This window comes from Triturus cristatus, chromosome 6 (assembly GCF_964204655.1).
Source record: "Triturus cristatus chromosome 6, aTriCri1.1, whole genome shotgun sequence".
In the NCBI taxonomy this organism is placed as follows: Eukaryota; Metazoa; Chordata; class Amphibia; order Caudata; family Salamandridae; genus Triturus; species Triturus cristatus.
The window spans coordinates 1,695,345,678-1,695,360,773 of record NC_140589.1 but is presented as its reverse complement, the minus strand read 5'-3'; the positions used below and the strand labels follow the sequence as shown (position 1 = coordinate 1,695,360,773).

Genomic DNA, 15,096 nt, shown 5'->3' with positions numbered 1-15,096 from the left:
CGAGTCTTAGCTGCTGTCATTGCTGCTCAGAAACTGTGGAAAATTGAGGCTCTTCTGTATTTTATTCCTTTTCAATTAATTCCTGAAGTTTTAGTTCTGAGCCTTTCCATGGATTCTACCCATAAAAAAACTGAATTCCATTCTCAATCAGACTATTGTTACTTCTTACCTGTGCCCTTTTTCTTTTCTTGTCCGCTGACGAGGCCAAACATTCCATTGATGTAGACAGAAATATGTGGAATTATCTGGATCGCATCTCCTCTTTCAGGGATCCGACACTGCCTTTTTACTTTGGCTTGAATTAGCAGGGCGAAAAGGCTTTGGTTTCCCTCCCTTTACAAGTTGAGATATTTCCATGTTTTTTAAATAGTCTAGGGTCCATTACCTTCTGCCACCACCACTCTACTAGAGGGTTCTTGGGCTGAGGCCAGGAAAATTTCTTGTCTCTTCCAGATTGGCTGTGCTGAGTTCTGATGTGTAATGTAGTGCCTGTGTACCATTTTCCTGCAATTGTGCATTACTCCTCGGAGTACATGTGCTTTCTCACATGCCCGCCTTACGGCTAGTAATTTCCTTGTAGATAAAGATGGCAACAAAGGAATACAGTGAACTGGCAATGCCTTGATTACTTACTGGTAGTCTTCATTACAGTCCAACTCTTCCTTTTCCTAATCCTTATCTTAATCCGGCAGCACCCCTTCCCCACCGGACGGGGTTCGACATTGTAGTCTTTAGCCTATGTAAGGGGTGGGACCCTTTTACACTTCCCTATTAGGAGTAGGAGTTAAAAAATGTTTGTTTACATAGGGCTTTCAGGGCTCTGTCTATGCAGGTGGATCAAACCTCCTGGATAAAGTCTTGGATGAAGAGGAGTAAATTGTGAAGGAGGACTCTGTGTAATGAAGATTACCAAAATAAAGTAAAAAATAAAAAAAGATGGACAGAATGTTGAACATTGACAAACATTCACCCCCAGTTACAGATCTGGGCTGATGAGGGGTGACACCCCGAAACCAGTCCCAGGATGCCTGTTTCCAGTCCAGGGAGGACCTGGCCTGGTATTTCGGGATGGACTGTTCACATGAAGAGGAGGGTCAAGACTGACGTACATATGGCTGTGTCCAAACTGGAATGGCATGTTGAGCAAATAAACGATGGATTTAGGCCCAGATCTTTGTACTGGGGATGAATGTTTGACAATGGTCAGCATTCCGTTCATCTTTTTGTGTTGTTATAGTCACCCCAAGTGAGACGGGTATGCTCAGACGTGGGTCCTGTGCTCAATATGCCATTGGATACAAGCTAGCCTGGCTAATCAGGGATGATACCCCGAAACCGGTCCCAGAATGCTAGTTTCCAGTCCAGGAAGTACCTGGCCTGGCTGTTCAGGCTGGACTGTCGCCATGGGGTGCAGGGTCAAGACTGATATGGGTGAGTCCAAACTGGAATGGCATGGTGAGCAAAAACACAATGGATTTAGACCCAGATCTCTGTACTGGGGTGAATGTGTGACAATGTTCGGAATTCAGTCCGTCATCTTTTTTTGTGTGATTACCAATAATTAATCAAAGCTATACATATTTACTGATGATGCATTAATAGTGGTCCAGGGAAAGACTCTACTAATTCTCAATTTGCAATGATGGGTACAGTAAAATTTGTCATTGCATTAAACATTTTAATTGGTGTATCTACTGCAGAAAGAACGTTATTTACAGAAGATCTATATATAGCCAACAGAATATTACCTTATCAATAAGTGCACTTTTTTCTGATTTGGCAGAGGTGATCTCTTTTTCAAAGTTGATCAAAGAAACCTGTTGGGCTTCTACAGTATCTCGAAGTGCTTCTTTCTCTGCAGACACGGTCCCTATATTCTGCTCCAACGCCTCCATATGTCTCTGAAGTTTTTTCTTCTCCTCTACCCAGATCCCTTTCTCAGCCTCAAGAGCAGATTCAAGGTTTTCTTTACACTGCTCTGCATCTGTAACTTGTTGCTGCAATGTGATGATTGTTTGGGTTGTCTCATTGGTTTTGCTCTCCCATTTTTTAATTTCTTTGAACAATTCCTCATTAGAAGACTGTAAATGTGTGTTCTTGCTTTGGGTTTCCCTCAATTGCTGCTGCAACTGAGTCTTATCTTGTTCCAAGCAGGCTATTTGACTAGCCAGATCTTCCCCTTTGGATTTTAGAGTTTCCTGCTCATTACGGAAAAGCTCCAATTCAGCACTCATGTTTTTGAGTTGCAACTTCAACGAGGATATATAGGATTTAGACTCCTCCTCATCTTTTAATTTTTCCAGGATACTTTTCTCAAGTTTTTCTGACATGAGTGACTGACTTATTTCTAACGCAGATATTTTTGCATGAGTTTGCTCTAGTTCTGAGTGTACCAGCTCTTTTTCCTCTCGGATGGCAACAAGTTCCAACCCCACTTGTTTTAGCTTTTCATTAAGGTCTTCTTTTTCGGCCTGTAACGTTTCTGCTTCCTCTTTGTAAGTTTGAGTCTTAATATGCAAATGTTTTTCATTTTCCTCAGAAACGTTCAAGTCTCTTTCAAGGCTTTCTAGTTTAGCCAGAAGAGTGTTTACTTTCTGTTCAGTTTCTTGACATGTTTTACTCAACTGTAGGTTATCCTTTTCATTAGATTCTTGGAGAATGGTCAAATCGTCAATTAAACGTTGCATCTTTGCTACTTGTTCCTGTGTACAAGTCAGTTTCAATTCAATATCACCTTTAATCTCCAGGCTACATTCAAGAGACTTGGAAAGTTTAGCAATTTCTAATTCTGACTCAATCAACTTTGACCTCAAAGTTTCAGATGTCTGTGAAAGCAAATCTATGTCCTTATTCTTCTCCTTTACTTGACTGCGAACCTCTTCTATCTGTAAGGTATGCATCTCTGCATTCTTCTCAAATTCCTTCTGAAGATGTAAGAGACTGTCATTTTCTTTCTTTTGTTTGTTTAAGTCATCCAACAGAGACTTTGATTTATACAGCACTTCACTTTTCTCCTGTTCAGATTGTTCTAACAATTGAGAGAGGTTCAACTGAGAAGCTTTTAATGCAGATAACTTTTCCTGTGTTTGTTGTAGTTCTTTAATCAAACCTTCATTTCTAATTCTCTCAGACTCGTGATCAGAGGCCAGATCTTTCTGCTTTTTCATTAGGTCATCTTTCAGGGCTTTTAAGTTTTCAATCTCTTGTTTGGAAGGCTCAGTCTGAATCATTAGTTGTTCTACATTTTCTTCAAGACTTCTGACTTTGTCCTGAAGCAAGTCTACCTTCCTTTGACTCAAGTTAAGTTTTCCAATCAAATCTTCTTTTTCCTTCTCAATGGACACCATCTGCAATTTCAGGGCTTCATTGCAACTCTTAATGTCAGTAACATCTTCATGGGATGAGGCTAGCCTTAGTTCAACATCTCCTTTTTCAGAAAGCATGGTTTCAAGAGCACTGGAGAGTCTTGAGATTTCAGCTTCTGACTCATTCAGCCTGGCTTTTAAAGTTTCAGAGGTTTGCAAAAGCAATTCCTTTTCCACATTAAGGTGTTTTGCCTCGTTTTGGAGTTTTTCCAACAGTAATGTCTTCATGTCTGTGTTCTGTTCATGTTCCTCTCTAAGATGAACCAGTTTGCTTTGTTCTTCATTTAACTTGCTTAAATCTTTCAATTTGTTTTCCAGTGATGATATTACGGTATTAGATTCCTTTATCATTCTAATCTTTTCCTGTTCATGTTGTTGAATGATTAATGAAATGTTTTCTTGAGATGCTCCAGCTTGAGATGCTTGCTCTCGGGTTTGTTGTAGCTCTTTTTTTAGAACCTCATTCTTTGCTCTGTCTCCTTCAAGTTCAAAATTCAGGTTCTCCAGCTTTTTAATCATGTCTTCCTTCAGATCTTTTAGGCTTTCTACCTCCTCTTTGGTACTTTCTAGCTGAATAATTAAGTCTTCTAGATTTTCGTCTGCCATGACCAAGTTTCTTTCAAGACTCTCAATTTTGTCCCTGAGGGAGTCTGCTGTCCTCTCACTCTGTTTCAACTTTTCAATCATACGCTGTTTTTCTTTCTCAATACATGCAATCTGCAACGTTAAGGCTTCAATGCGCATTTTCATATGGGCCACTTCGTCGTCGGAAGATTTGAGCTTTGTTTCAATGTCACTCCTTTCAGTGACTATGCATTCCAATTCACTGGAAAGTCTTGAGACTTCAGATTCAGAGGCGCTTAGCTTTGTTTGTAACGTTTCAGAATTCTGCAAAAGTAATTGTTTTTCTTCTATCAACTGTTGATTTTGATTTAAGAGTTCTTCAATCCTTGTGATTTGCATTACAGCATTCTTTTCAAATTCTTTCTTGATAAGCATAATATTATCTCCTTCTACCAGTTGCTTGTTTAATTCCTCTATCTGCGCTTGCAGTGCTGAAACTGAAGATGTGGTGTCTGCAAGCATTTGAATCTTTTCTTTTTCATACTGGTCTAACATTTTACCTGTGTGTGATTTGAAGACTTCTAATTCATTGACTTGTCCTCGAGATTGATCCAGTTCTTTGATTAAACTCTCATGCTTTGCTTTGATTGTGTGAAGTTCAAATTCCAAATCTTGAATATTTTTTGTCATGTCAATATTCAGGGTTTTTAAGTTATCTGCTTCCTCTTTGGAACTTTCAGCCTGAATAATTGCATCTTCCAAATTTTCCTCAGATAGGAGCATATTTCTCTCAAGATTCTCAATTTTGTCATGCAGAGAATCTGTTTTCCGTTGACTCAGTTTCAGATTTTCAATCATGTCTTTGTTATCTTTCTCTTTTGATTCTATTTGTATCTTCAGATCCTCAATAGTACATTGCATGCGAAATGTTTCTTCTTGAACAGAGGTCAGTCTCATCTCAAGTTGACTTCTTTCACAAAGTGCACATTCAAAAGCTTTAGAAAGTCTCGAGATTTCAGATTCTGAGTCAGCCAGCCTAGCTTTTAGAGTTTCAGAATCCTTTAATAGCCTTCTTTTTTCTTCACTTAAATATTCTATGTTGCTTTGGAGTTCTTCATTTTGTAAGCTCTGCATCCCAGTTCTTCTTTCAAGGTCTTGATTGAGACGAATAAGATTGTTCTTTTCAGCGACTTCTTGTAAATCTTTCAACTGAGTCTGCAGTGACAAAACTGAAGTGCTTGACTCCTCTATTAATTTAGCCTTTTCGCCTTCATGCTTTATCATAATGTTTGCAATTTTCAACTGAGAGGCTTCAAATTCAGATAGTTGTTTTAGGGTTTGCTGAAGTTCTTTGTTTAGCTCTTCCTTTTCTGCTCTAAGCGTATTAAGATCCAAATGTATACATTTTTCAGTCTGGTATTCTTTTAAACCACCTTCTGTCTCCTCTATTGATGACTCAGCTGGAACAATCACAATACCTCTTTCAAGACGTTTGATTTTGTCCTTAAGGGAGTCTGTTTTCTTTTCACTTTGTTTCAGTTTTTCAATTAGATGGCGCTTCTTTTTCTCATCAGACTCTATATGTAATTTCAGTTTTTCTATGCCACTCCGCATTTGAGCTAGCTCTTCCTGGGTAGAGGTCAATTGAGATATAATTTCACATTTTTCAGTAAGAGCGCATTTCAATGACTGACACAGCCTGGAGTTTTCTGCCTCGGATTCATCAAGCTTAATCTGTAGATTTTCAGTTGTCTTGATAAGTAGCTCTTTTTCTCCCATTAGTTGTCCTAATCGGTTTTGGATTTCTTCCTGCATTATTGTCTGCAGCTCTGTATTCTTTTCAAATTCCAGCTTGAGGAGGCTCTTTTCAAACAGTTCCTCTTGTAAAACTTTAACCTGACTTTGCAACTGTGAAACAATACATTTGGATTCTTCAGGCATATTTTCTTTTTTGTCTTCATACTTTTCCAAAATGTCTGCAATGGTTAATTTAGAGGTTTCTAATTCAGATACGTTTTCCTTTATTTTCTGCAGCTCTGCTTTCAACTCTTCATTTTTGGCTCTGTACGCAGTACATTCCAAATTCAACGCCTGTGTCTTTGCAGTCATATCTCCATTGAAGGATTTTAGGCTATCTATCTCCATCTGGGAAGCCTTAACTTTAACTTTCATATTTTCTAAATTTTCCTCCGATATTTCTAAGCCATGCTGTAGACTCTCAACTTTATCTTGAAGAGTGCTTGATATCTGCTCACTCTCTTTCAGTTTTTCAACAAGGAGCTTTTTTTCACTCTCTTGCGTCTCTGCACATATTTTCATTGTTTCCATGGCATTCGTCATCTGAGCTACTTCTCCTTCAGTAAAACTCAATTTTGAGGCAATTTCCATTTTTTCTTTAAGTATGCGCTCAATAGATGTTGAAAATTGTATATTTTCACATTCCAACTCACTTATCCTTTTCTTCAGAACTTCAGAAGCCTTTAAAAGCATTTCTGTCTCTTCAGTTAGCACTTTAATCTGGTTTTCGGAATTTTCAGTCTGTACTGTGTGCACATCTGTGTTATTTTCAAATTCCTGTGTGAGACGCAGGACATTACTATTTTCTACTGTTAATTGACTTGCACTACATTCCTTGGCCTGGAAAGCTTTATGTGTCCTGATCTCTGCTTCTAGTATCTTAATAAACTCACTGGAATCTACTTTCCAAGATTCAAGCTCTTTCACTTTTTCCTTTAGTTTCTGATGCATTTGACCCAATTCTTCATGTTCCTCAGCTAAGCTACAAAGTTCTTGGTGGAGTTGGTTTTTCTCAGCTGTAACTGAAGTGAGCTTATCTTCTATGCTAGAAAGGAGCTTATACTTATTATCATTTTCATTTTGTAATTTCTGACTCCTAACATGAAGCTCCTCAAAATCAGCTTCCAATGCAAGAGTATGATTTTCAATATTTGCTTTTTCTGACTTTGTCCTCTTAAGTTCATTTTCTATTTGTAAGTATTTCTCATTCCAGTGTCCTTTTGACCCTTCTGAATTACTGAGCATCTCTCTGGCTTCAGTGAGCTGGATTTTATAAATTTCTAATTCAGATGTCAGGGCCACAATGTTATTTCGAAGATCAGTCATACTATGAGAAAGCTGCTCCTTTTCAGATGACATTGATAGTGTTTCTTCAAGAAGTTTCTTGTTTTCATTTTCTAGTTCCAGTATTTTTCTTTCCAGTTGTAATATTGTACTAACTTTGGCATTCAGTTCTATCTCGTTTGCATCAAGCCTTGAAAATAAATCTTTATTTTCAATGAGAAAGGAAGCAACCTCACTCTTGCTTTCCCTAGTGTCCCCTTGAACAATGAGATTTTTACTGGAAGATTTCTGCAAATCAGTTAGATTATCAGCGATTACCTTGTGCTCCTCAATAAGAACAGGTGATGAAGATTTGTGATTGATATTCATGAACACTGTGCTGCAGTCTGAAGAGTTTTTACTATTTTCATTCAGTGTACTACACTCTTCTTGCTGAACATGATTTTGCAAAATCAGAGTAGTAGAACTATTTTCAACCTCTTTCTTCATAACTTCAGAGAGCAACATATCCTTTAGAGCAACATTTCTCTCATAAGTACGATGATGTGGAATGCCATGACTTTCTGGTTTGAAGATAACTTGAGACGTCTGAAACATAAACGCAGACTCCTTTTATTAACAGGAAATATTGGGGGGTGGGGAAACATTTTAGAGTAGTACATTTAACAATTATTCACAACATTTAAGAACATCATTACCTCAGCCAAAAGGTGCCACTGTCAGTCTTCCTTTACACTAAAGCTACTGAAATGCTATCCTTGCTAATAAGAATATTCCTGTCTATTACTGGGGGTCCCCTACATTTTTTAATTTTCTGGAGCTGTAGGTTTTTGTCCTCTGGTGTGGACTGAGGCCTGTTAAACCAGCTTTAGCCCCTGCACAGCCTATGTAAAACAGCATTTTCCTTCTCTTTCAACGAGCCCCCAATGCAAGACTGGCCTGAAATGTATTAGTCTACTTGTGACTTCATTGATAAGTGCTATAACATTAACCATCAGATCATCATTCGCTGGCTGCAGTGGTACAGATCAACATGCACGTGTTGACTTATGTGGTCTGTGGTGAATGACATTTTTGGATATTGCTTAGGGTACCACACTGAAGCAGTTTATAATTTCCCAAATGCATTGCAAATAATGGCCTGGTGACCGAGGCGTCAGTTCATATTTGATGCATTTCTGCCTGAATCACTCTACTATGGAGATTAATTGTAAATAGCTATTCAACTTTTGGTTGTATAACAAATGAGTAAGTTACTTACCTTCGGTAACGCCTTATCTGGTAGAGACTAGATCTTGCCGTAGATTCCTTACCTTTGAATTAGCCCCAAGCGCCAGACTGGTTCCGGAAATTCTTCATCAGTAGAGGGTGCGGAACAACTCCGTAACTACGTCATCCACCAGTTGTGATGTCATCAGAGTACATATAAGCCTTCCTCCAAAGTCCGTTTCTTCAACAACTACTTTTCGTGCTAAAACGCGATGGAAACAGTTTCCCCAAAAAAACTGTTTTTGAAAATATGTATTATTGGTTGTTTGGCATGTCTTTTGTTTTTTACCAACAAAAGGCACAAGAGATTAGAGAATAAAAGGGATCTGGAAGAAAAGCAGAATCAGTTCACAGAGCAGGGAGAATGGGTGGGTCGGTAAGGAATCTGCAGCTCTATCTAGTCTATACCAGATATGGCGTTACATAAGACAAGAGACGTCAAGCTGCAGTTCCTAACTTTCGAATGAGATACCCGAGCCGGAGGAGGGTCTCCGAGCAGATTCCAAGAAAGATCCCCGACGAGGCTATCAGGTCTGCATAAGAAAGAGAGAGAGCGAGACAGAGAGAGACAGAGACAGAGACAGAAAGAGAGAAAGAAAGAGAGAAAGAAAGAAAGAGAAAGAAAGAAAGAGAAAGAAAGAAAGCAAGAGAGAGAGAGACACACAGAGAGAGAGACAGAGAGACAGAGAGAGAGACAGAGAGAGAGACAGAGAGACAGAGAGAGAGACAGAGAGAGAGACAGAGAGAGAGACAGAGAGAGAGACAGAGAGAGAGAGACAGAGAGAGAGAGACAGAGAGAGAGACAGAGAGAGAGAGACAGAGAGAGAGAGACAGAGAGAGAGAGACAGAGAGAGAGAGACAGAGAGAGACAGAGAGAGACAGAGAGAGAGAGACAGAGAGAGAGACAGAGAGAGAGAGAGAGAGAGACAGAGAGAGACAGAGAGAGAGACAGAGAGAGAGACAGAGAGAGAGAGACAGAGAGAGAGAGAGAGAGAGAGAGAGAGAGAGAGAGAGAGAGAGAGAGAGAGAGAGAGAGAGAGAGAGAGAGAGAGACCGCTAGCCAGGAATGGAGGGTGGGGATGAAAACATCCCACCAAAAAACTCAGGGAGATCCCTAGACGGAACCAAATCAGCAGCTGTACAAAAATATGGTAAAAAACACTGTGGCAGTAGGATAAGACGAGTGGGAAGAACTCTCCACATAAAAATAGTACTACAACACCCCACAAAAGTCAACCGGCCGGAGAGACAGAGGCGGAAGGCTAAAGACAATAGCTAAATCTACTGGGCCAAAGCTCCTAGCCATAGAAGTACGTAATGCAGTGAACACCAACCAATAGCTTAAGAAAAGCATAGCAAGCAAGAACAACAATCATGGCCATAGACCACGTGAGGTAGAGGAAACACTTCAAGAGATAACTCTAGGACTATGCAAAGCAAACAAAAAGAAAAGAAGGTATAAAACATATATAAAAAGATAGGTATGAATATATATATAGATATATATATAAATTCACTTAAAAAACCATAGGTTTCACACATGTTATAGTTAGCTGGACATTTCACTCGTAAAAAACCATTGAAATTCCCCCGTTATAGTTAGTTCAGATAACTATAACTCGCGCGCCCGCAATCTACTGCTGATGACGTCACATATTACATCACTCATGACATGGTCAGTGGCATCACTCATGACATCACTGATGAAATCATCCTTGTGATAGAGTGGCAGTCGCGCGAGTTATAGTTATCTGAACTAACTATAACGGGGGAATTTCAATGGTTTTTTACGAGTGAAATGTCCAGCTAACTATAACGTGTGAAACCTATGGTTTTTTAAGTGAATTTGCAAGGTTTTTTAAATGCTAATTCCTAACTATAACGTGTGTGAAACCTATGGTTTTTTAAGTGAATTTGTAAGGTTTTTTTAAATGCTAAGTTATGTATGTTTTATTTTTTATATTTTTATTTTACAATAAGCTACCTATGTATATAGTTATAGATTGACTGTATCCTGTAATATGGAATGGCTCGTTTAAAATGGTTTTTTGGGGGGGTTTTTTTAAGGTTTTTCACCGTGCGCGCACCCCGCGGTTTTTTGAAAATAAAATAAAATGTTTTTTTCACCCTTCGGGGTCCTTCAGGGACCCCCTGACAAAAGCTAGGGGGTCAGGAACTCTCTACCCTGCCCCCATTTCACGTTCTCCACCTTTCTTTTTCACTGTCACACACAAAACACGAAAAATGGCGGCCGACACTTCCTGATTTCGACCGATTTGAATGTTGACTGACATGTAACCACCATTTAGAATTACGCTCGCGCACATTATGGTGCGCCCACGGTGAGCGCCTATAGATATTTATGTACTTTTAACTGCAATTTTCTCAGGAACTACTGAACAGATTGACACCATATATGCAAAAGGCACATGCCTGACCTGAGGACTACCTCTTTGCCAAATTTCAAGTAATTCTGTTCAGCCGTTCGGGCTGTACCTTCGACTAAATGTCCTATGGGAAAATGCATGGGGAAAACGCGTTTTGGGACCCCCCTTTTTTCTCAGCCCCCGCTTGCCGAATCACCCCGAGACTTTCAGGGTAGGAGCTGAGCGGAGCGCCCCATTAGTATTGAAAATTTCGCGAGGATTCGTCAACCGGCGCCAAAGTTATTCAAAATAGAATTTTCAGATTTCCTATGGAAACACGGTCCTAACTATAACTATCTACTGGCGACCGCCAGTAGATAATATACATATATACACACACACACACACACACACACACACACACACATGAAATTATCACGTTTCAGTAATAATTATCCAGCACTCCAAGAGGTAGAGGTCATTCGATTTCTTTATTTGCAGTGATGATTACATCAACGCATTTCGACAGCTTCACGCCGCCTTGTTCACGATGTAGACACACCATTTGATTAAAGTTAAAATAGTCATTCAAAACAGTAGACATCAACAATGGACTACATTTCGGTACACAATATTTTCAATGCGAGTTTGGCGGCCATCTTTAAACATTTTGTATTAAACACCCTTTATATAAAAGGAATTTGCTTCTTTTGATTCAACCAAATGGAAATTAAAATATTTCGCAGAAAAGTAATTTCTTGCTTATTGCTATCACATTTCCATTGTAAAAAACTATTTTATACGCATACAATTCCATATCCTTTCATTTACAATATACATTGTACATGGTCCATTAATACTCAATTAGAGGGCAAATGCCAAATTAATTTTGACGTTTATAAAAAAAAGTGCCAGTGCATGTTCTCTACAGTACAAGATATAAAAAAAAAGTGCTAGTGCTTCAATCTTCAACTCAGTTCCTTCACTGTCTTAAAGTGCACATTTCTACAGTACTAGATATCCAAAAAAAGTGCTAGTGCTTTAGTCTTCAAGTCGGTTCATTCACTAACCAAAAATGCAAATGCTTGACAATATATTCATTCTAAAAAGTCAGGAAAACATTTCATATACTTTAGTCATGTGCTTTTTATTAAAAAATATATACATATATAAAACTAAAAACAATACATTTCATATATGGTTGATTCCAATTAATATACTCCTGTTTATCCACAATAAATCTATAAATATCCTACATTTTTCATATTTCATCTAAAAAAAACACAGGATAAAATAATGAGGACCATTTTTAGATACCCCCCCAATTCTAAAAAGCAAATACTCAATCAAGATATGTAGGAAAGTTTTTTTTCTTTCAATCCGACCATCATAACTTATTAAAAGGTATACAAGTTAAAAACACTAAATACTAATTGATTGTACTGTTTAACGTCAAATTAAAATTTCAGCATTCCTCTGTACCCAATCTTTATTGTTACATGTCTATCAAAGATATCCAATTTTTAAAAAACTACTGGTTTCCTTGTGTGCAGCACTACTCTTCATCTTTTTCTTCTTTAAACTTTACAATACGTTTATTTCAGACAGGTGTAAAGGTCCTCATCGATATTCAACCCATGAGGCTCCCTACTGTTGAACTCTAGAATAAAATAGGTTTCAAGCTTCCTGAGTTCTCTCTCCCTGTCCCCCCCCCCCCCCCCTCTCTACTTCTTGGGGATTTCCGCTAAACAGCTGTACTGTAGACTTGAGGGATTACTCTGACGGTATAGTTCAAAATGCCTAGCAATAGGTTAAGTTCTATTCTTATTAATAATTGCTCTGCGATGTTGCAGGATTCTTTGGTATACAGGTAGAGTGGTACTTCCTATATACACTTTTAGGCATGGGCATTCCAATACATACACTACGAAACTCGACCTGCATGTTAAAAAGCCTTTGACAGACACTGTTTTATTAAAAAATGTCATAAAATGTGTGCAGTTTAATCCGTGTTGGCACGCCTTACATTTCAGACATTTTTAAAACACATCTTTTGCTGTAACCAGGTTGCGGTTCGTCCTTTCCTTTCCTGAAACTCGCTTTTCACCATCAGATCTTCCAAAAATTTGACTTTCTGTAAGTTATATCTGGATGTTTATTTGTCTTAGGGCCTAAAATTGGATCATTTCTCACCAAATGCCAATGTTTAAGATTGATCTAATTTCCTAATGCTCGGAGTTGAAAGTTGTTATGAACCTCTGACAGTTTGATCCCTTCTCACATTTCTTCAACTGGGTTTTAGATGGCTCAAATAGCACCTTTTCTCTTTCCAACTTTCTTGCTTTAACCGCTGCCCCATTAATAATGTGTGGTGCATAACTTCGCTGGATGAATCGGTTAGTCATTTCCCGCTCTACAATATTCATTTAAATCACTGCATGCTCTTCTTGCTCTATAAAATTCCCAGAACGGTATACTCCTAATTAAAGGTGCGGGGTGTGAGCTATGCGCGTTAAGAATAGTGTTGCCAGCTGTTGGCTTTCTAAATACTGTGGTAACCAATTTATCTCTCTGTGGTGTTATTCTAACATCCAAAAAGTCTATGGTAGTTCAACTAAAATGTCCTACAAACTTTAAATTCAGGGTATTTTGGTTCAGATCATTAATAAACAGTTCTATTTTGCTTTCCGTGCCCTGCCACAGCACAAAAACATCGTCTATAAACCTGACCCACAAAAATATATGGTTTGACCACAGTTCCAGGAGGGCCCCCCCCTGCCCCCCCCCGAGCACCTGCTCCACCCACCAGCCTAGATGTAAGTTGGCATAACTGGGGGTGAAGCAGGTGCCCATCGCCGTGCCCTGCTGGAACAATTCATCACCAAATAAAAATATATTTCTGGTTAAGCACCACTCCATTAGTTTCAAAATCATCAAATTCTGCTTCATAAATGTTATGGGTCTTCTATTTAAGAAGTATTCCGTTGCTTTCAGGCCATACCTATGTCTTATGCTAGTATATAAGGAGGCAATATCAAGAGTCACCAGTACCATGTTATTCTCATTCCAACGTATATCATACATACATTTTAAAAAATCTGTTGAATCCTTGATAAAAGATGTTAGTGTCCTTACAATGGAATTTAAAAAGTAGTCTATGTACTTCGAAGCATTCTTGAAGAGGCTACCACATGAGGAAATTATAGGTCTCCCTGGTGGATTTGTGGTGCTTTTGTGCACCTTAGGGAGCATATAAAATACTGGTAAAACCGGTTTCTCCTGTTTAATGAATTTAAATTCATCCCAGCTGAGTAGCTCTTCTTGTTTCCAAACTTCCAGCCTCATGTAGAATTGTTCCTTCATTCTTTCATAATCCTTCATGCTAATCCTTGAGTAGCATTCACAATTGTTCAATTGACTTGAGCGCTTCTTTTTTATATAGCTCTCGTCCCCACAACACATTTCCCCCTTTGTCTGAGGGTTTCACCAACACCCCTTCATCCTTCTGTATTTTAGCCACTGTTTTGTGCAGCATAGACTTTTTCGGATTATATTTCTTCTTTTGGAGAGTTTTACAATACAGTGGCTTCAACTCCTTTGTTACGTTCTCCCCAAAGATATCCAAATTATCACGTGCACTTTGTGGTGTAAACCTTAGAGTGATCGGAATGGGGTATGATCTTCTTTTCTTAATGTCTCGGTATGGGATTCACTTGGATTGTCATTTTCTAATGCTTCATTAGTACTTGAAATATCATTGTTAAATAGTGCCATTAGATCTAAGACGGGTACATCACTTACGGTCAGGTCATTGGGGTAATTTGATAGATTCGATTGTATTGTCAGTCTAGAGGAATTTCGTGAATTTTGAAATAAATGTAATTTCGACAGCTTCAACTTTCTAATAAACCAGTACAGGTCCATTCTACTGTTCGGATAATCGAAATTGTTCTCATCACAGTAGCTAAGCCCCAGTTCTAACACCGATTGATCTTCTTTAGAAAGAATCATTGTGCTCAAGTTGATAACTGTCTTCCCATCAATTATTTCTTCACTGGTTTCTTCACTTGGGAGCACATGGATCTGTTTGCCATTCTGACGCTCCTTCTGTAGCCTTCTCCTCCTCTTCTGTGTTTCCTCTTCCTCTAGTTTTTCCTCTTCCCCGGCCCCTCGTTGTGTGATGATCGGTTTGTTGCTCTAATTGCATAAAACGGTACTCATCTGCTTCACTTTGTGAAACTGTTTGTCGTTCCATCAACCCACTCTGGATTTTCTCTCTTCTGACAGTCAAACTTCTTAGCGAAAGTATAAATCCGCCCTGATTCATAATCAAGGCAGTCGCGTAGGAATTTGGTGGCTTTTCTGCCCTTAATACGTTTTTCGTATTTCTCCAGCCTGGTTTTCATTTCCCTTTTAAATTTCTTTACTTTAGCCTATTCATCGCTTTTTTC

General features: G+C 38.7%; 1 protein-coding gene across 3 annotated transcripts in view; it reads right to left on the bottom strand.

The window, feature by feature from the left end:
- The window catches only part of CENPF (centromere protein F), a 389,482-nt gene that overhangs the window by 166,874 nt on the left and 207,512 nt on the right, over window positions 1–15,096 (bottom strand). For all 3 annotated transcript variants that reach the window (XM_085612916.1, XM_085612917.1, XM_085612918.1), the window contains exon 13: window positions 1,749–7,598. In XM_085612916.1, coding sequence (XP_085469042.1) covers window positions 1,749–7,598 — 5,850 coding nt within the window. The remainder of the gene's footprint in view (window positions 1–1,748; window positions 7,599–15,096) is intronic.